The sequence below is a fragment of the Macrosteles quadrilineatus genome, unplaced genomic scaffold, assembly GCF_028750875.1.
Source record: "Macrosteles quadrilineatus isolate MER2022 unplaced genomic scaffold, UCM_ALF_1.0 Scaffold_9__3_contigs__length_116548681, whole genome shotgun sequence".
Classification (NCBI taxonomy): domain Eukaryota; kingdom Metazoa; phylum Arthropoda; class Insecta; order Hemiptera; family Cicadellidae; genus Macrosteles; species Macrosteles quadrilineatus.
Genome location: NW_026542602.1, coordinates 53,620,448 through 53,643,724, shown reverse-complemented (window position 1 = coordinate 53,643,724; position 23,277 = coordinate 53,620,448). Strand labels below are relative to the sequence as shown.

At 34.2% G+C, this 23,277-nt stretch overlaps 2 protein-coding genes across 14 annotated transcripts in view; one reads left to right on the top strand and one right to left on the bottom strand.

Moving 5' to 3' along the window:
- Window positions 1-222: 222 nt before the first annotated feature.
- On the top strand, window positions 223-17,071 carry LOC129003449 (alpha-amylase-like). Its single transcript, XM_054431744.1, has 11 exons — window positions 223-426; window positions 810-952; window positions 2,847-3,084; window positions 3,421-3,536; window positions 6,813-6,943; window positions 8,406-8,531; window positions 9,595-9,698; window positions 10,864-11,062; window positions 12,125-12,240; window positions 13,036-13,241; window positions 16,936-17,071. Exons 1-11 carry the CDS (start codon window positions 223-225, stop codon window positions 17,069-17,071), a joined length of 1,719 nt encoding a protein of 572 aa, XP_054287719.1.
- Window positions 17,072-19,577: 2,506 nt separating this feature from the next.
- Window positions 19,578-23,277, bottom strand: part of LOC129002393 (tropomyosin Per a 7.0102) — an 80,552-nt gene continuing 76,852 nt past the window's right edge. For 10 of the 13 annotated variants that reach the window (XM_054430155.1, XM_054430156.1, XM_054430154.1 and 7 more), the window contains one exon: window positions 21,767-22,650. In XM_054430155.1, coding sequence (XP_054286130.1) covers window positions 22,568-22,650 — 83 coding nt within the window. In that variant the 3' untranslated portion in view covers window positions 21,767-22,567. Of the gene's footprint in view, window positions 19,836-21,766; window positions 22,651-23,277 lie in introns of those variants that run through there. The other 3 variants (XM_054430158.1, XM_054430152.1, XM_054430153.1) reach the window with 1 other exon arrangement.

Below are 23,277 nucleotides of genomic sequence, written 5' to 3'. Positions count from 1 at the left end.
ATATGTGAAAGGTTTGAATTTTCTAACGGATTTAGTTATAAAGATACTGGTACTGAATTTATCCATCCAGACTTTTTGTCACCTGTATATGAACGGATGGTGTTTTTGGTATGTGGTTGTCAAAACAAAAAATTAAATTGGTCCTGACTCTTGTTCTTATCTTAAATTCTTGGTTATAGCGTATTCCTTATATTTCCTAATGGGAAATTCATTAATCCATACATGGGGAATTCCTTAAAACCAAGCATTTTACAGGCAGGGAACATAAAAGGGGACCATACCGATGTCGACGATGAAAAACCAGCCGGTGGAAAAACATTCGAACTGAAGAGTGGTGTTATAGCACATTTGTCTATGTGGCGGTGGTCAGATATTGCCGATGAATGTGAGCAGTTTTTGTCCAATAAAGGATTTGATGGTGTCGAAGTAAGTATCTAATTATAATTAATAGTTTCATCTCTATAGAAGACATCACCGACTGACAGATGACCACTATATCTCACAATTTATACGACCTAAAGGTCGTAACAATTAAAACATATTTCATAGGGGGTCCATGAGGTATGATGTAGATGTGCAATAAAACGAGGGTTTACAAAATTCAAAATTTAAGAGTGGTTTTTGGAGTGGGATGCTATTTCCTGTGAAATTCCATGCCCAGGATTTCCGCCCGCCGCAGGAAGAAGCCAGTTTACTGGTGGACACCCGAGTTTGCTGAACTCCGGAGTAGATGCCTTGGCTTCTGACGAGCAGCACACTAAAATTAAATCTCTCGCTGCTTTTGATTAGGTCCTCCACCTTTGTTCCAGATCTCTCCGCCTGCAGAGACCGTTGAGCCAGGCGATACTCTGTGGGAGAGATATCGGGTAGTCTCGTATCAACTGATCAACCGTTTAGGGAGTGAGAACCAGCTGAGAGATATGGTTAAAAGGTGCAACCATGTTGGTGTTAGGTCAGTATTTATCTGGTTTTAATATTCTCATTTAAATAACATTAGATTTAACAAGTAATTTTTAAAATTTTACAAACTGAAACAGAAAACCAATTCAAATCTGTGCTTGAACGCATTTTCTCTATCTTCTTCTTTTCCTCTATCCTCGATTTCATGATTTAAGGGTGGGATATATAAATTCTAGTAAATACCGTGAAAAAAACTCAGTTTAAAAAAAGGAAACAAAAACCATGTTAATTTATCAAAATACTTTAAACTAAAAATGTAAATATAATAACTTGTATTGTGATTTTCACAAAAATTATGCTACCTGATGTTTTTTATACAATGCATTTTGTTGACTACAATAAAAAAATAATCAAAATAAAAGAATATATTATTGGGTGCATATTTGGCAACACAGGGACTTCAGCTATTCCGAATGCACTAGGGGAACGGTGATTTCATCTCGTTTAGAGATTGAAACTTTGCTTCAAAGAAGGATGGTAAGGCTTTTGCTTTATAATGAGAGTTTGCCTGAAAAAATTAAAAAATATATACGTCTAATAACACTTGTAATAATATTTTACACTTATACTGTTGACTTACAAGATGGTAAATACATATAAAAGTTGGTACCGGTAAGTGGTGATCGATTTCGATTGGACACTCCAATCATCATCAGACCCAATAGGCGAATGAACAAATTAACAAAATTCACCTATTGGGTCTGATGATGATTGGTGTATCCAATCGAAATCGATCACCACTTACCAACTTATGTATTTACCGTCTTGTAAGTCAACAGTATAAGTGTAAATACTGTATATTATTACAAGTGTTATTAGACATATATATTTTTTACTTTTTTCAGGTAATTCAATAACACGTACGATGCTGATCAAGAAGTTATTCAATGAGAGATTGTCAAAACAAGAACAACTTGAGGATGTTCCCAGGGTATAAAGTTCTATCCCTTCTCATTTAGAGCTCGTTTGCTGCTGACTTAATAAAAAACTCTGAATGAAGATGGATTCTTTGGATTGAATGCTTGCAGTCATCAAAGGAGCTGGAACTGGAATTGATGGCAAAGACATTTTTTGGTTACGATTTCCGCCATAACAATAATACAGTATAACTATAGATAAAACCAACTATTGGACTAAGGGAGTATGTTGATCTATTATAAAACATACTCCCTTTATAGATTTCTCTACCTTATATATGGATCAGTTGAAAACAGTTTTATTAGAATAGAGTTCTTGTTTACAATTTTTTGCTTACTATTCAGCTATTTTCAGCTATTTTTAACCCTGTTTGATCATGGGAGCGAGCTGGTGTAGTGGTTAGAGTGCGGGACTTCAGTCCCTGAGGTCCCGGGTTCGATCCCCGCCAAGTCACCAATGGATTTTATCTAAGTGATAATGCCGCCAACCCCTAGGTCTAGCCTGAAGTAATGTGAAAAGACAAAAAAAACCCTGTTTGATCAAATAAAACAATATAATCATAAACAATAACTTGTCCCTGAGTTATTATAACAAAACAATAAGGAACAAGTAATCAACCCTAAATAGAAACAATTTTTCATCTACACAAGCACCCAGTATCACCAACATTTTTCAAGACACGAAAAACGAGCCTCAAATTTTACAATGGGATTGAAAGTGTACGAGTGTTGGTTGGACTTTTTTTCTTTCAACAAACAACGTTTTCATGGTGATGCCATACCATGAAAACGTTGTTTGTTGAAAGGAAAAAATTTCTTTTATTATTTCAACCATTTACAAAATATATCAACAAGTATAGCTGGGATTTTTATATTGTTATCTTTTTGACAACAGTACCATTCAAAGATAGATAGATACAAAATTCTGTGCAAAACTAGAAAAATAATGAATCTCTATTGCTTACACAGGGTGTTTGCCAGTGTTGTACTCAACCATATGGCAGAAGTTAAGAAAGATAAGGTTGGCATGGAAGATTTCTCTTTTGACACTGAAGACGTCAACCCTATGGCAGGAGTTGCGGAAAAGCGTGTTGGCGTGGGAGGTTCATCTTATTACCCTGGAGACATGTATTACCCAAGCGTTCCATACACTAAAGAAGACTTCCATCCACAATGTGATGTAGATGATACATTAGATGCAAAACAGGTATGTTTAGCGATTGTACAACTATATGACTGTGAGCAAAGACAAAAATTATTGTTGTGATGTGGGAGGTATGGTGAAACTGTAGTACAGTCATGCAATTACTGTGTGTTCCTTTGCATTACAAAGTTGAAAGTAAAGTAGTATTTGTTTTTAACGCCTCATGACGTGCCGTGCCATGCCGCGTCCTGTGTGTTTTTACCCTAAGAAGACTATATTTTTCTAATAATTAATCAATCTATTTATTTATTAGCCACACAAGAAAATGCTTGTGTCTAAAATATTTTTACATTAAGTTTTTTTATTTACCATAGCTGACTTGTGTTCTTGCTTGTGTAGATAAGAGAGTGTCACGATGATGATCTGCATGACTTGGACCAGTCTCGTGAAACAGTAAGGGAGAAGATTGTGCATCATTTGAACCACTTGATAAATATCGGGGTAGCTGGTTTTAGGTAAAACGCTGAGTTTATTTTTAGCTTCCACATGCATGAATGTAAACGTAATATTAGGTATAATCCTTAACTATTAATACTAGGGGAAACCCGTCGAAATCGACGGTTACTTTCAAGGCTTACGTTAATTCGTCTAACTGCGTTAAATTTGCTGAAATATACATATTTTAAGCATTTAGCATTCTTTAAAGAGTAATAAGTGTAAAAACAATAATGATATTAATTGCGTTAGTTTCCGACTATGGTTGATCATTCAATGATTAAAATATTTCCCATACCGTACGTCATTGGAGTTATTATTAGTATGTTATATGACATCTCTTCCTTATCCTTTGGAAGAACATTTAAATAGTATTAAAATCGTATTGGTGGGTCTTTTGTAGTTAAACACTTCTGTGATTTCATCAGTGTAATATGATTTTATTTGAAAAGAAAATATTTTTTGGGAAGACATATTCTAACTTATATCTGTTACAGTGTAAGATTGATTTTTCCTTCGTCACGTGGCGTCAGTTCATATCGTACTTCTGTGCCAATGAATGAACCCTCTAGCATAGTTTTGAGAAATTGACTGTGGGGTTACTGCAAAAGCTGGAATTCCTTGACATGGGGTCTCAGCCTTATCAATAACATAAAGTTGTCAAAATAATCTCTCTACGGAATGTTAGGTGTAGTGGAATACTTGAAGTGAAGTTGGCGGCTTCATTGGCAACCAATAATGCAAATGACATAGCAATGGGACATTTCCAAAAGCAAAAATACTGTAAATTGGCTGTTACGTATAAATTGACGTTTACATAATGTTAATCAACGTATCTTATAAAGGATTATGTGATCTAGTTTAAAAGGAATATGACCTTTCTGTCATGAAAGTAGCTGCTTAAATCGTATTTTCTCTTTGTACCATATTTTACAGCCCAAATGTAGGGTTATTTACAATAATGTTACCAACCCAGTGCGCCAAAGTCCTTAATATAGGCAGCTGGCAGGTGCAAATAATTTGTCAAGATGGGTACCATTTTAGGCAAGGTGTCTATGTTTGGATGTTATTAGACACGATAAGAGCAGATATTTCTACATAAATATTTGATATGTGTAGAATAATAATATGATAAAATGTAGGCATAAGTGGTGAAAAAGGCAGACACCAACCCGTACAATATATATAAGATCTATACTATTATATAAAAATCTAATGGTGTCTGTCTGTATGTGTGTTACTAATAGGTGCAAAAACTACTGAACCAACTGGGCTTAAATTTTACAAAAATATAGATACCATACCAAGGACCATTATAGGACTATTCACATTTCGATACTGTCTGTAGGTTTTGCCCCTTTGGCTTTAAAAGTTCTGAGGTGAAAATTTAAAAGTAAATATTGATTGGTCTACATGGCTGCGATGAGAACACTAACAATGTTTGTTTACATTTGCTTTGACATTTAAATGTAAACGAGAAGAACTGCTAATCTGCATTTTTCACAATTTCAGACAGCTGATACAAAGAAATTAAATATAATATTTTCCATAACTATGAGGTAGGTTTATTTTAATCTAACCTTTAAACAATTTTAAAAATGTTCATTGAAATTTAATAATTAGTATTTTTGCAACTTCAAAACTGAATTTTAAATGTCAATCTAATATATAAAATTCTCGTGTCACAGTGTTTGTCTGCAAACTCCTCCGGAACGACTTCACCGATCGTTATGAAATTTGGTGTGTAAATTCTGTAGGTATGCGAATCGGACGTAAACTATTTCCCGTTTCGAAATTCTTAAAAGGGCTCCGCCCCAGTGGCTCTGGAGTTTCCCATGTTAACCTTATGAGAAATGGAATTAATGAATCTTAACAGCTGTTTCACCCAAAGGTGAGTGAGCGTAGCGAACGAACTTCAACCAGGACGTGATTGAGCGATGCGAACGAGATCATCTTGAAAATTAAACGTAACGGTACTTTCTTTCCATCGGTCTGTCTTAGGGGAAACCTATAACTTAGGCGATACGAAGTTCGCCGGGTCAGCTAGTAATAAATAAAAAGATATGTACCGTAACTAAGGGAGATGAATGTAAATCGTGTATGTCAAAGTTTTATTCAAAGATTTGGTCAGTTTTTCTCATATCAGCCTACACAAGATTTAAAATAATCAAAACCAAAATGGTGGTATCCACTACTTACCAGATTTAAACGTCATAACCTAAACGTTTCTATTCAGGCTATAAAAGTTGAATTTTGTTTCTAAAAGCGTTGGCGGATGTGTAACTATTATATGCAATAGATGTAAAGATTAAACTGTTTATTTCGTGTCATCTTCTCGTTGCAAAGCACGGGTACAACAGCTAGTAGTTCAATAAGAAACAATTTAAGAATTGCTGTGAAATAAGGATTTTCCACTGATTTCGTAATGTAACGTTATAATGCAAAACATGACATGACATGATAAAGAGGAAAATCAATTTTAAAATCAGAAAGTAACATTGCAAATACTTATTTGGTAGAATTCAGTAACTCCCAATAAATATGTGTTGTTTGAGATACAATTTAAAAAGGAACAGCTGTTTTATTAAAAAGTATTATTCACATGGCCAAAATGTAAACAACTCTGTGGAGGGATCTTTAAAGGCTTCTGGGGCAGAGCCCTAAGTGATTTTGCTTAGTTTTTCTTTTGATAACTCATCTACAGACCAAGACCTTTCTTTGGACACCCCTACCAAGTTCCTACGCCCAGCCTATCTCTCAAATTAGTGGGGACAAAGTTTCCAATTGAATATTTCAATTACCCCCATGTTAATCTTATGGGAGAAAATCCAACTTTGATGGCCTGTGGGGCAAAGCCCGAGGATTTTTATTACAGGAATTGGTAAAAGGGGGCGTCTACACAAAAAATACTTTATTTTGACACGTTGTTTGTAAAAATCCGTCCATTATTAACGGAGGAGTAGTGTTTTGTAGAAATCGCCTTCACGTATTATATATAAGGATAACGTATAATACATATGCTATGAAATTTAAGATGATTGTTTTGTTGAAAAAGAATTGGTGATTACAGTATTCAATGTGCTGTATTACGGTTTAAATATGTTTCCACGTTGCACAAAGCACTGTCATTGGGTCAAATTATGTTATATTTTCATGCTTTCAAAGCACTGTAACATTAAGAACTGTACACAGAGCAATGTGTCAGTATACTTTTATGATTTAAATATGTGACATTACAAACAGCTGACCACCAAAAATCTGTTTACATGATGACGTAATATATACGAACATTCCAGGATAGAGCATGCCAAACAAATGCATCCTAAAGATTTGTCAGTGATCTACCAGAGACTGAAGTATCTAAGTACAGCACATGGATTTCCTCGAGAAACTAGACCTCTGATATACCAGGACGTCTTTATTATAGGTTTGCAATGTGTTGTTTAAAATTTAATGATATCTATTCAACTGATACAATAATCAATCTATGATACATGGCCTACAACTCGATTTTTTTCTAAGTTTATTAAAGCACATAAACTAGAACAAGCAAACCCACATTTTCGACTTTGTGGTGTTCTTATGAGCCAGAAGGAAAAATTCCAATAAGCATAAGCACTGTTTAGTAACAAAGCATACAAATAATTTGGAGAGTGTGATTTTTTGGAATCTTTGTTTTGTCTTTCATTCACTATACTCTTAAAATGTTTTTTTGTCACACTGCAAAAAAAGAGCTGTTTATAATACAAAGGAGGTCTTTTACTCCCTAGGGAGAAAAAAGGCCTTTTCCTACAGTTACCTGACAAAGTGGGCTTCCTCTTGCACTGATTATAGCATGCAAAAGTAGCTATTTGCTGCATTTACTTACTTTTTCCGCACTCTTTGACTTTTGCTGCATTCCAGTATTCCAACCAAACAATCCAAAACTGTGTGTTTTATTTATTAGGCACACAATACGTGTACGCTTGAGAATAAGTTGGCAACACTTCGAAATATCTTCAAGCATTGCCAACTTATTTTCAAGTGTACACGTATCACATGCATAATAAAAGTACTATGTTTTGTGATGTTTGGTTGGAATACTGGAAGTGCGGAAGAAAAGAGTGTGGCAAAAGTAAGTAGATGAAGCAGTTAGCAACTTTCTGTGCTATAAACAGTGCAAGGAAAGCCACTTTGTCAGTTTAGGAAAATAATTGAGCTTTTATTAGGCATCTAACACGTGTTCGCTTGAAAATAAGATGGCAACACTTAAAGATACTGCAAACTACAATCAGCTGGTACAGCGTTTCAATGTTTGGATTTAACCTAACATAAAAACGTGTTGTATAGTGTTTGAAAGAAACAAATTAAGGTATTTATATGCTTTATTGTAACAGTAGGAAAAATATAATGTGTAACGCGCGCAGGGCCGTCCGAAGGAGGGTCAACCGGGGCAAGCTGCCCCGGGCGCCGTGGCTGAGGAGGCTCCTCGCCGTAGCTATTTGTATTAACAAAGTATTAAAATATGCGAATACGACTATTACTGCTGGGGGGGAGGGGGCGCCACGACCACGTTTGCTCCAGGCGCCACCAACCCTAGGGACGGCCCTGAACGTATGTGCGAACTGCCTTTGCCTCACTTGAGAAACTTTCCACACTCGCCTACAGCTAAAACAGAGAGCGTAACCATTTTTCTCGTGTGCAGCAAAGTGCCACTTCGCCCACTAGTTACACAAATAACTATTTCCCTTCCACGTAGCAGCAAACTTTTAGTACTTGTTTAATCTAATGTTATTTAAAAGACGATATTTCAAATATTATATTTTACCACTGTAATAGATGAATGCCACCTTCAACGAGAGCAGATGTGAAAATCAACATCAACTGATATTATGATGATGTGTTCACAGATGATGAGGGGCCAATAAAGTATGAGGAGTACACCCCACTAGGATTAGTCCTGGACTTTACGTTTGGCAGTCAGTTGGGGGCGTTTTTTCTAAGCAAAAACGATCTCAAAGATCTTCAGAACTTTGGTTTGTTTAGTTTAGTCTCCATAGTAAAAGTTAGTACTTACACTTATATTGTTTATAGTTATAAGACTGGCTGAGTAGTTAAAGTACTTTATCAACAATCAAAATGTTGCCAGTTTGATCCTGAGAAAAGTCGGTAGCTTATTGATGGTATCATTTGGTTTATCGATCATTTACTCTGATCATTCTTCAAACTGTCCTCGATTATTAGGCTTTTAATAAATAATCCTGACTGAAGAATCAGCTGATCTTGGTCAGTAACAAAGCTACACAGATCATCTCACGTCATTCTACACTCATCCTTCACTGACATTAAGGTTAAAATACGCACCTAGGTGACGTCCATGTCTCAATTGATAATGATGATAAAATCTCAAAAATTACCAATAGCTGTTAGAAGTTATAGTTATCTCTATTATTACTTGGACCGAGCTGTGTGTTTTTGGGCTCAATCAATCTGGAGAGAAATGGTTCTCTTAGGTAAACCTTTGTTCTTAAAGGTGATCTTTCACTCCTATCAAACTTTAGCAGCTACAGTAGACTCCCTCTTATCCAGACTCCTTGGGACCGAGGCCAGTTCGGATAACAGGTTTTCCGGTTAAACCGACGTTCTCAAAAACTGGTGAAATAAAACGGATTTTTTACTGTGATATTCGACTTAAATAAATTTAGGAGAGCATTGTAGACACGTGATCATTAGTCTCATATCTTTCCCACGAGAACAGTTGTTTCAGTACCGCCCACTTCCAGTCGATCTAGTCCGGTTAAACCAATGTGCTGATAAAAGTCCGGTTAAAGAGATGTCATTTCCTCCGAGTGTAGTCCGGTTAAAAGGAGTCCGGATAAGAGGGAGTCTACTGTACAGTAAAAAAAACTCTTGTGACTTTCTTCACTTTCACTGATAAATAAAATGACTACTCTTTTTCTGTCTCGATGGTAAAACTTCATGTTATATTCAACAGCTACCGGTTTACATTTTTTTAAATAAAAAAATATATAGTTTCATTAGCACACAAAGCTATTCTAAACAGTTTTCATTATTGTTGGTTGTTTGATTTAAAACCAGGTTCAGAAGCAAAACAAAAAAGAGTTGTGTTTGTTGAAGATTATTTCACGGAACGTTTATATGGCGACACCTTTCTAAACTACCAGGATCCAAAACCATACAAGGTTAGAATTTACTGCGCTGTTATTTATTCCGCTATTTATTTAGGTGAAATAGTTTATGTCTTGTTTTTTTTTTCGTTTTAGCGATTTTCCCATGTAGGGAATAAACTATTACCGTAGGTCTCATGGTAAGACCTGCACCCGGGACCGATTAACATTTATGTTTTGAGGTCCCCAGAGGCTAAATCACCATCCCTTCAAATTCATATAAATATGTAAGTGTCCGTTAGCACGATAACTTGATAAAAAATTATCCGATTTTGATGAAATTTGGTATAAACGTGTAAACCTACAAAGTAGCGGCAACTAGCACTCGCCAGCGAGTAAAAATTCAGTAGTGCGAACAATAGAACATGTTCTATTTTTGAAGCCACTAGTGGCTGGTAGCCGAGAAACTCATTCAAGCAAATCATTGAATTTGGGTACTATTGAATATTGTAGTACGATTGAGGGTCCTCAATCGCTAGTTCTTTCATAAGCGTCTCCTTACTATCCAATCCCTTACCCACTTCAGTCCTGACCTTCTCGTGTAATCCATAAACCGGCACTCGTGTTTCCTAAGGATTGGAAATAAGTGGTGATGTTCACTATTTTTGTCCATGCCTTTCACACTGCTTTCATGCACCCCGACACTTCTCCTACTGATCAAAAACTGCCACCTAAGGTATATTTTCCACAAGACTAATACATTGATGTACTACCTATGCCCTTTTTTTACTTCTCCCCAGTATATGGAGAAAGTATATTGTTTTCGTAAACATTTTTGAGTTTGAGTGGATATATCCCTTTTGGGTCCCTCTGAACCCAAAAATGTGGTTTTCAAAGTGTTGTTTTGATCTACAGTATAGCTTATTACCTAAATGGGAAACTGGTTAATACCTTGGACTAGTAGGTTAATATACTTTGAGTTTCTTTGTTTAAGGAACAATAGCCATGCAATGCTCAATGAGCTTATACTTTTCAGATACCAAAGAATATACACATTCTGTTATGTCTATCTAATTCATTTATCATTTTAAGGCCAGTGAAACTCGATTTTACAAAACGTTAAGTGTTTAGTCACTGAAACACCATCGTAACCCAAGCAATTGAAATATCCTGCAACTTTATTTAAGAAACTTAGTATGCTTAACAGGAGCTTCAAGAGTATTCTTTTTCCTATTCACAGATGGCAGTGATGTTCATGTTGGCTCGTGGAGATTACAATTGCAAGATATTTTCAAGTTTCCAGTTCTCCGCACATCATCAAAACCCTCCCGTCTTCTCTCCTCATCCTATCAAGGAAAACGTTTGTTCCAACGGTTGGGAGTGTCAACATCGGTGGCGCCAGATATACAACGCGGTGGAATTCCACAACGTTGTCAAAGGTAGAGGGAAATAAAAGAAGGAACTGGATGTGAAAGTTGTCATATAGGAAATGTTTTTACTTTCTCCCCTTGCACATAGTGTATGCGGTATATGGAGAAAGTATTGTTTTTGTCAAAATTGTTGAGTTTGAGTTTTGGGTAGAAATATCCTTCTGTACTGTCCTCCTGAACCCATAAAGTGGTTTTAGGAGTGTCTGTGCATGTATGCATTCTGAGGTACTGTAATTCTGATATTTTTAGAATTTAAATGCAATTTTAAGACCTATGTACTCCAAATTTACCTCTCCAAATTTACTTGTTTAGGAGCTATAGCATGCAGAATGTACACAACACTCCACATTTTCTACGATGTAACACACTGTAGCTGTTTAGAGTAGCCTTAGCAAAAAATGTGAGGAATAACAAGTTTTGAAATGTAATATACATTCCAAAACAGTCATAAAAGACAAGATGTTCTTTAAGAAAATTTTACGTCAGCCGCCATTTGAGAGAAAGTGGAACTCATATTTTTTAATGTCTTTTGAAACTATTTAAGTTTTCAATTTAATGTTTTCTCTAAACCTAATAGTTTCTGAGATACCAAAAGGGGTGGCACAGTTAAGAGGTTCACCCTGCATAGTTATGGCAATATCTTCTAAGGTCAGCACTAAAGCAACTATTACTCAATAAAGTATCATAATGATTAAAAGTACTTTTACAATGAATGGAATTTATTTGTATGAATTATGGCGTGACTGGCATATCAATTTGAGCATGGGTCTTCCTTCTAAGGCCAGGGTTTAGGCCACGTTTACTTGAGGCAGTAGGCAGGTAGGTTGCTTCAGGTAACTTGAAATTCACTAACTGAGGCAGGTTACCTGTCTACCTAATACCCTCGTCTAAACCTGGCTTTGGATCCTGTAAAATGAACTTTCTACAAGATAATTCTGCAACACAGGGGTTTAGAACACCCCTTACAAGTATTTTCTGCTTTGGTACACTCTGACAACAAAAATCTGAACACCTTTTTATTTCACTGTGTAATATATTCTCATTTTCTTCATAATTTTAACGTTTTCCTAGGTACGCCAGTGACGAATTGGTGGAGCAATGATAAAAATCAAATTGCTTTTTGTCGAGGGAAAAAAGGATTTGTGGCTTTCAACTTGGATTCCACAAAACTAAACGAGAATCTCCAGGTATTAACACAGGGAAAATATTATCCCGATAATTACTTATCTCCAATGACTGTATTAAGGTTGTTTTTCATATGTTTTAAACTGAAATTTAGATTGCTATATTGTATATTAAAGAGTAAATAAAAAACAAATGCTAGTGCACACAAGAAATCACAAAACTACCTCGAACACATTCGCCTCTCGAACCTCGAACTTGCCATGATCAGCTCTGAAGCCAAACTGAATTAATCTTTAACAAATAACTGTGTCAACAACTTAAAAATCCATGATGCGTTCTATCACCGCCTGGGTACTCTTGAAAACTGCAGAGTTTGTCATCTGGGCAAACTTAAGTACATACAAATTTACACAATGTTGACACAGAGGAAATATTTTAATCACGCTCTGATTGGCTGAAAATGGTGAATCTATGGTGGAGAAAAGCATGTAAAAGTTTGGAGTCGCCATTAAGATTTTTTTATTTTTGATCCGCAAAATTAGATGAATTTTATTTGGGTTTTCATGCTAATGGACACACACACACACAGACATATTTATATGAACGGATAGTGTTCTTGGCCCCTAGGGATATCAAAACGAAAAAGTAAATCGATCCATTCACAGAGCTAAACCCGAGTTAAGCCACTCAAGTTCAGTCTTGCCAGAGTAGTGTATGCAGATCCGTTAATTCTCTAAGAAAATCTGTAAGACTATCATCAATTAATTATTGTGTCTAATGTTTGATTGAATTGAATCATGCAATGCATTACAGAGTATATGCGTTTATCTTAACCACCTATATTGATAATGTTTCAGACATGCCTGCCAGAGGGAGAATATTGTGATATAATATCTGGAGAAGTTACAACTACAGGGTGTTCTGGCAAAACAATAAAAGTTGAAAAAGACGGAAAAGCAAACATAGTTATACCAGAGAGCGCAAGTCCTGAAGACGGTGTTGTGGCAATCCACATTCAATCTGGAACTGTGTACGGAGATGGGAATTTGGTGAAATCTGAGACGTAATTTCTACAAATGAAAATGTATGAAATAAATTACAAGGAATTTTTCGTTGACTTATTTCTTGATACAGTATTACTACACAAGGTGTTTACCAAATTTTCACCAGAAACATTTTACTGCCTTCCCTGTAGCAGCAAAAGTAAGTACAATGAATACATTGGTTTTGTATTCATTGGTAAGCGCTTTAAAAAAGTATGTTATTTTAATAGGGAATAAATCTGACTTGTTTACAAACCAGAATTAGAAAAAAAACGACCAGGCAAATTAAAATGTGCTTAACGTAAAGATTTGCTGAGGCAGGGATATAAAAATTTTTTTTCTTATTTTGTTATTTTTCATTTGACTGTTTTAGTCCTTTATTGTTTTCATCTGTTGGAATCCCGGATTTGCCTTGCTTGTTACTAATATTGTCACATGATTGGTTTCTTCCACTTGAAGAGATGATGGGATTCCAGATTTTTGTGCAATTTTAATGACTTTTACTAATCAGTCATATACATCAGGGATCAAATTGATCCATCAAGTATCATCCTATTGAAATGGGAACCAAGGACTGATGATATTATGGGAAGAAAAGCACAGCATTATAAGAAGCTTTTTTATATTTATTTAATATATACTTTAAGCATTTCTTTATACTAAGCAACTACCAAATTTAACATAACGTTTTAAAATGCTATTCTTATGTTTTTAAAGGCAGTGATGATTTAATTACCAATGATGAAACAATGAAAAATTATCACAAGAAAATGCATTTATTTGATTAAATAACAGTAACTAAGAGGGAAAAAACTTAAAACTTGTACACTCTGAGCAAAGCAAAAATCTTAGAATAATAATTTCATACTAGTATATTAATTATAATAAATTAAAAAAATATGGTACCTAAAATCATTTGAGTATAAATTAGAATAAACAAATGTACAGGATACAAAAAAATGTGAATTATGGTTCGTAAAAGGGCTGTTTTTGCGTATAGCTTCTTAGTTCACGTGTAAGCTGCAACCATGCTTCTCACCACTTACCATTTGCATATATCTCCATTATATCCATTTGCAGCTCTGTAACTGACATGTTTGCATTGCTGTTTGTTTAGAAAATTTTGTAATTTATGGAATCTTCCGCCACACGTGAGATAAGGTAAGTGATTCACTTTGACCACAAAAACACATCAGATACTGACATTCATTGCCAGATGACTGAAGTGGCTCTTGCAATGAGTGAGAGTAAAATACAGAAATGGGTTAGAAAAGGTAAACATGGCTGTGAAAACCTTTTTCCCGTGTGGTCTTCTGTGAATAGTCTGGATATCCACCAAAAATACACTTCCTTCCAAAATGGAAATTTTCACATCCGTTTTAACTCCCTGGCCCTTTCAGCACCCTACTGACACCCTCCTATACCCTCCTAGCCAGCACCCTCCTACACCCTACTGTATCATTAGTACCATAAACTTTCAGTCATCTGGCAATGAATGTTTGCAGCCAATATGTTTCTTGCAGTGAAAAAAAAATATAATTAACCTTATCTAGCATATGATGGGAATTGATTTTTTTTTATTTTCTACAAACACAGCAAAATGTACACGTCAGCTACAGAGCTGCAAATGTTGCCGTTCTGTTCACAAATGATGCCAGCAAGCGGCAAGGAGCCTCATTGCAGCGTGCACGAGAACTAAGAAGCTATGTACGCACAAAAATGGCTCTTACTTTAAAATCGACCCCCATATTTTTGATTATAAACAGTTTCCAATTATGAGTTGGATCTGATCCGTGATAGATCTGACGGAAGAGCTGCTAGCATCACCATGACAATATTATTGTCCTACAAAACGTTTATGTATTTTGTTGATGAAAAAACGCTCTTTAAAAAGTTGATGAAGACTATTAAAATTTTTGGGTAGAATACTATTTGTTTTAGGTTTCAACTAGTGAGAAACATGTTGGAAGTTCTATAGAAACTTAAATTTTTAAATAGATTGAATATGAGACCTTAAAAATGCATGTAGCTATTCTATCGCAAACAGTGAAGTATTTTGATTTGGTGTGTTGATGATAAAATTGACGTACATTAAGAAATGTATAAACTGTATTCTTTTGCTGTACTTCAAATGTTTCCTTGATTATGAATTACTTGATGTTCGTATCTTAAAGTTAAAAAAAAAAAAAATATAAAAGCTTATTTATAAAAAAAACTTGGTCAGTATCGAACCCCTTGTTTCCAATTAAAAGTTTTAACTCGGCAATATTGCTAATAGCTTTTAATGTGTGAAACTCAAACAACTATTAAAACTTTATCACTAAAGTATTTAAAAAAAAATTCTTTGTATAGAATGTGTATCACAATCACATTTCTGAACAAATAAATGAACAAATAAACATTGTTTTCAAACCACAATGCGATCACAGGAAAGGCGTGAATGACTGAAAAATTAATAACTGGCAAGATCAGCGAATGTCTCCACCATTTCATCCGATATTTGTTTGTAACGTTCCTTTTGTGTGACAAGGTCATCTGTAAAATACAAGACGAGAATATTAAAATAAAACACACACACCATGAATACTTGAACAGAACCGCTATGGATCATGAACATAAACATTTGACGTTGCTGGCCCAAAAATAAACATTAATTATTTAACATTGCTTGAATTGAATTTTCCAAATCATGTGTTAATGCTATTAGTATAGATTTCGGGCCAGCAATGTTATTTGTTTGTTTATGATCCATAACGGTTCTGTTCATCAAGTATTCGTGACAAACACCAAGGTAATATCTAGTATCAGGTGATTTGGTGTATCTAAGTAACTAGTTCAAGGCATGTTAAAACTCTCCAGAACTAACTTTTATATCCCTCAAAAAATCCTAAAAACCTAGGCCCTTATGCATTGTGTTACATCTTTAACTAGTTCATTGAAGTCCAAACTATTACTGGAAGTGGTGTTCCAGTGCATAGGGAATGAAAAACAATTTAATTAAATCACTAGTAATTAATTTCAGTAAATCACAACTCTCAGCAGCATTTCCACATGGAACTTTCTGGAGCACAATAGTGCAATGGGAAATAAGCATATTAGGGCTATTTTTTGCAGCATAATCTTGCTTTATCACCTGTAGTTCACCAATCCTGAGTGGTGAAGAATTTGTGGATTTGGCACAAATTGCTACTTCAATACACCTTTGGGTTAAGAATATAGCTTCAACCAAACTCATCAGGAGTATGGTACGTCAAAATAGGCCTGTAAAACAGGTTTCTTCAATCTATTCCATCAAATATTTGTTTTTCAACGCTATGCACTATTCTGTTAATTTAGTGCTAAACTGAAACACAAACTGTTTCTCACTTCAGTTTTTTTGTTTTTCATGTTTTTTTTTTTACTTCACGTTTCTTACGTTCTAAAGGTGCAATGTTCTTGCATAAACTAACCAGCTGTGAAAACATTATTGATGTCTGTAAGTGTTGAGCAAATGAACAGATTGAGAAACTCTTTAAACAGCTCAAAACTTGTATTTTTTAAACTTGTATGGTATGTTAAGTATTTTGTATTGTTATAGTTATATGACGTAGAACTATGATTGTGTAATACCAGCCTAATGTTGTAATCAATCAAAAATTAGATTGCACAATGTAATAAAAAAAATTAAGGACTTTTAACACTCCTTTCACACTATATAGTTTTCATTCTTTACAGTAGTGTAAAGAAGAGCATGAGGACTTTCACACCATACGGTTACAGCAACGGCAGAACCTGTGCAGTCTTGCAGCCGTCTACTGCCACTGAACCGGATGGTTGTTGCGCCGTGGCCGTGCGTCAGTGGCGCATGTAATTAAATGCATGCTTTCATACTGCACGGTTTTTAATCGAACAGGAGCCCTCCAGCCAGTGCAAATAGATCAGCTGTTGCAAAATTTATCGTTTACAATCTGACCTGTTAGTTTTTATTGTGACGTTGCATACACATTCATCTTGCCATATGGTCAGAAACCGTGAAATGTAAAAGAAACAGCGGAAAATCGTACTATTTTCAACCAGACGGCGGAAACCGTATAGTGTGAAAGAGGCGTAATTGTTAGGCATTGGCCTACTTATAATGGAGTTGACGAATTTAGTTCTTTTCACTTATTTAAGACCTAGATTTTCTTGAAACAGAAATCTGCCTTCTCAAAACTTCAGCTGCAGTGTGGTTTTTTACCATTGATAGCGTTGTTTTTTCTTTCTGCCCAAGCAGCAACTTATCTTTTGATACATGTGAGATTCTGTAATGCACCTTTTTCAGTCTGTGACTAAGGCATTGCTACTATACTTCTACCCTATAAACTAGGAGGATTGTAAATTAAACTCTTTGCATAAAATAATAATATCATGCTATTTATACACCGGGGTTGCTTTAGTAAATGGGCCTGGGCTCAGGATTCATGTTTTAGGTTTGTTGTGGGCACAAGTGAAAAATTCATTTGCAAAGAAGGGAGAGAGGGGGTAAGTAATTCCTGGGCCAATTGTGCATCACCTGGCCTGGCACTTTACCATAGGCCTGGTGTACACATTTTACACAGCTCGTAATAATAGTCAGACAATTCTATGAAAGAAATAAACAGGCCAAGGCCCAGTCTAGTTCCAGCAACCCACTTTTTAGGAGACTTAATAATGTTTTGATAGGAAGCTATGGCTAAATGTAAATTAAAATGTACAAGTAAAAAAGTCTGGAGGATTGAAAATGAAAATCTGTATATGACCGGTACTTACTCTTTCTTTGCTAATACAATTAAACTCATCTTCTTTACAACCTAATTTATAAAAAAAAATATTTAGACTTGAAAACACTTTCTACAATAAAATAAACAAACTGTGCTATTTTCAATGTGACTTTCATGCAAATATGTGAAGTGTCGCAAATATTACAGAAGCATGCAAAGTGTTGAAATAGTAGTTTACGCAACGATTGCGTTAAGTGAGTCTTTACGACACGAGTAGAAGGCGAGTGCCTTAAAAACTTCTACGAGTGTCGTAAAGACTATTAACGCGTTGCGTACACTACTTTACCTACGACCGTTTTTTAACTACTATCAATCTGGATTTAATTACTAACAATCACTAATGATAACTTTTTAGAGAGGTTATGTTTTCGTGTACTGTCATTGCCACTAAAAGTGATGCAACGACTTGTTGTATAATCAGCTGATTTCCAGTAATTACGTGTTTGTTAAACTTCGTTAAATATTACATTGCTAGCAGCATTCTTACCATAAATAATATTGTATCAGGTACAATTCGGCAAATATTTCATTTATTTTTGGACTTCCACCAACTTAATTAAGAATACGCGAGTATCAACATGAACAAGTCGGATCAACAATTAAATTGGTCAACTGATCAGCTGATCAGCTGATTAGTTGACGTTCGAAGCATTACAATTTTAATTCTTTTCTCTCAATACTTGAACCTCATTGGTCCGTTACCTGTGTGGATATGAAAAAACTATGCGGATATGAAATGAAACTATGCGGATATGAAAGTAAACAGCTGTAAAGTGAAACTTTTCAATTCTAAGAACTGGACTGAAATGGCTAGGCTACTTTAAAAAACGGTCGTAGGTAAAATATATTTGAAAAATTTTCACAAATGTCTACTGTTTATTCAAAAATTCTACTATAAAAAGAACACCACATAAAAATTACATGTGGTTCTCTTTAACAAAAACTTCCATATAATAAAATTCTGAAACCTATTAGTTATTTTTACAGTTTATTTTATTTGGTTTAGTTTATGGTGTTATCCAGTAGTCCATTCACAAAATTTAGATGGTTTAAGGAAAAGGATCCTGGGTTCCTCCAATCAGATGTCGTCACTTGTTTCATAGTAGAATTGGAGGAGATAGAATCACTTCCCCTCAAACCGCCTTCTCCAGCATAGATGTATTGTTAATATAATACATAAAGAATTCAAAATAGTAGTAATGCTAATGTATATTCTATACGTTTCTATGTTTATTAGCAAACTTCAGCATTGCCAGTGTTGATATAATTCCAAATTTATTATTTTACCAAATGTTCGAATGTCTTGTTGGCAAAGGATTTAAGACAATTCAATGAGGTTACCTTTGCAGTAAGACATATGAGTTTGCTAACAGGTTCGATAGAAAAAATACCTAGAACCATCTGTTGAGTACCAGAGAATTTTATAATCATTTACAATATAGCCTAACTTTATGAAGGCATGTTAGTCTTCTAAGTGGCAGACAATTTATGCTGAAAATCAAAGTAAATTCCTATTTAAAGTCGGCAAATAATAAAAATTAAATAAAAATAAAACAACGGAAAAATGAAAACACAATAAAAACAATACAATATATATTTATATTCAGTTACACAATGATAAAAATATAGTTTGTGGGTAGTTGTTTAAATTGTTTTTTAAAAGATCTGTTACATAAATTATCCTAGATGTTTTGGAATTGATAAGATGAATCTGCACCGCTCAACAATCAAGCGAGTGACAAAAGAGGCGAAGCTCTCAACCGACCAATTCGGAGAAGGTTTGGTCCAGATCGTCGCAGATGTATTTGTACTTCTCCTTCTCATGAACCAACTCATCTGTATCGGCGGAATTAAAACAAAAATTATAAAATATTCATATTAAAACGTTTTTATATGGTTACAATTTTGGATTATTTTTGCAAATAGAAGCGTAAGCCAAAAACAAGTGAGAGCCTACGATTCGATTAAGGAAGCGAAATTCATTAAAACATATAGGTTAGATCTATGTTATTACTAGCCGATGCAAATACAGGTAATTTACAAAAATGTTTTGCAATTACGTACTCATAAGTACGAAGTATATCTTGACGATCATTCTTATAACCTTTTATATGGTATGTGCCACAACAAAAACTTTAAAAACACTTGTGACAAAATTGTTTTAACTATCATTGACTACCAAATATAACAATTTCAATGAGTATGATGATTTGCACTTGTTTCTTTAGGATAAGAAACAGAATGGAAAGAAATTAACCTCAAATGTTTCAAGACAGTTGAATAGCCAAAATAATATCTCTCTGGTAAGAGTGTGGAAAATCATGGCTTACCTTAGGTCTTGAGATCACGCAGATTTCAAAATCATAAGCTGTTTTTAGATTTATAACATTTAAAATGTATATGTAGACAGGAACAAAATTATTTGCCAAACAACTATCTTTTATTTATGTAAAAACAAAAATTATATAATTCCAATTATTGTAAAAGTATAATCAGCATAAATTTGACAAGTTTATTTAAATATTTTCATGTTATCTATTTGTCATATATTTTTTAAGGTTGATTATCTCTTAAAATGTTTACATTCACATAGTAACTTTAAATAATCACCATAGCTTTCAGTTTTTTAACACTACAGTATATTATTTAAAGAAAGATAAAAAATTGGCATCTTGTTTAAAAAAAATTCTCAGTGAAGACTAGATGTCATGTACAAATAACCTAGATACTTGCAATTTTAAACATAGATTTGAATTGATAACTGAACCTAAATTTATTTTCCTCAGCAGAAATAACAGTTTGGTAGTACCTTTTCAAACATTTAATATTTTGATACCTTCCTTAAAACAGAATACATCTGTATTATTCTTTAGAATATTCTGACAATTGTAAAAGAATAAATTTATAAGTTGAATTATTTTTCCTTTCCATACTTCCACTGCAATAGAAATATATTAACGCCAACTAACTTTCAAGATCCTTGATATATATTTTTTTTAAATCTGGACCAAAAATCAAAACTACAGACATCTTCTAACTTTTCTCTAATTAAAATACTCAATTAATTTAATCTTAAATGTAATTCAAATCCTAAGTGTTTGTATGAATACTCAAAAGCTCGTTGAATTTTCCTAAATATGCTCACACTGAAATTTTGGGATGCAAAACACTGATATAGTTTAGCGAGTGCCAATAGCGCAATCTACAGTGAAAGCTCTACAATGACAACACCTAAAGCAAAACAGCAGAAAATGCAAATACTGTACTTAAGTGCACTATTCTCCTTCTACATATGCTGGGGTGTGCGTAATTTTACTTGACTCTTTTTTTCAATATCATCCACAAAGGTGTAAGAAATATGATTATCTTCATATGAGGAACTTTGTATGATATAATCAAACTATTTTGTATGCCAATAAATAATACTGTACAAAAAATTATAGTATTTAATTTAAAACCCCATAGACTCTTTGCTTTCCAAAGCTTAAAACCTCCCATTGTCATTGTGAGAACTGTCGTGTTCATTTTCAGACCTTTAAACTGTTATTAAGGATTCAAATGTCATATTGTTGTTTGTTACTTAAATGGATTGAAAACAGTATATAAAAACAAATGCACATTACAAATTGTTCCTGCAATGAAATTTGTAGTGCTATAAAGACTTGTATTGTTTTTACAATGACTGACTGAACACACAGTTCTCATTCCCCAATCAGCCAACGTTTCACTAAACTAAAGAAAAAGCGGAAAAATGAAAACAAAATCAGTACAATGGTGGCAGTTTTATTCACCTTCATATTAAGTATAAATTTCAAAATTATATAATAGATACTTAAAGGAACCTAAGTAGTCTGTACAATGTGATATTGCTGAATGTTCTTGCACATTATTTTCCCCTAGTACATTAAAAGCGAGTTACATGAGCCAACTAGGCGACTACATAAACATTCAAATAAAAAATAAAACAAAACATCACATTCTAAAACTAAAATAAACTTAGATAAACTAACAATCGAAATTAAAAATAAAGTGACATTCATGCCGTGTAGAGCCCTAAGCAACCGATTTGTTAGTTAATTTTTTCTCGATTCTTGATTAATGACTTTGAAGCCGGTTAACGTTAATGACACTATTAAAACGATTAGGCAAGAAATCAGAAGTCAGCTAATTTATTTACAACCAGCAAAGTAATTAAAAGTAATACTAAACTAAAAGAATCTGAAATATACAAATTAAATAAATAAATACGAAGAGTTTTTAAAACATAATAAATATCTGAAATTGCAACAATTAAGAGATTAAAATAGCCATTTTCTCAACTGGTATTTGTTGAGCTTCGTTCAGAATAGCGGTCAAAAATCAGTACAAAAATAATTATTGATGTTAAAATAGATATTTACAGATTAAAATTTTCACCATCACAAGTGTTTACAGAGACCGATCAACAGATCAGGGAGACGGGGCAAATTTGCCGTCCGTTTGTAGCACAGAAAAAAAGCAGAAACAAACAGATTTGTCGGTTAATCTAAAGGTGAATGTAAAGTGATGGCACACGCTAGCGCAGTAGATTAGTATCCGTATAACTCTACAAATGCCAAGTCCAAGCCATCTCCGATGACGCGATAACGTTCCTTCTCCACCACCAACTCATCTGAAATACAACAGTAGGATTACGGTTACCACACGGCTACCGCTACCACACGGTTACAACATTCACAGAGCAGTTGAAAGGGACGGGGTAAAACTCTGGTTAGAATTATTGACAAAAAACAATCATACACGGTTCAAACGTTAACAGGTTCACTACCGTATGTAGAGTCTCCAGACCAACATGTAGCATGTATGTAGTGAGTTAGTTGCAAAAATGAAAATACCTTCCGTAGAAAAGAGACGAAATATGTACTGCTTTGTATTTAACATGCTACAAAAAGTTCTTTTGAATAGGATTCCTCACAGTTCTGAGGAGGTTCCTTAATGTTGTATAGAATTTAGCATGAATTGGTTACGTTCAAACCAAAAGAAGCAACATTTGTAGTAAAAAGTTTTGAAAACATTGCTATAGATTGTGTGAACGACAATTAATTTGTTTGCAACAAAAAACTTAATATTTCAGAAAAATACTCTGTGAAATGTTTGAAATACAAGTGGGAGTTTTTGAGATGGCTTAGCATACAAATAGAGTAACGCTTAATATTACATTGTCAACTACGTCTATAATAAAAATTTTAAATAATTCAAGATGTTATTTTTTCTTATTCATTGTATTTAATCTTAATCA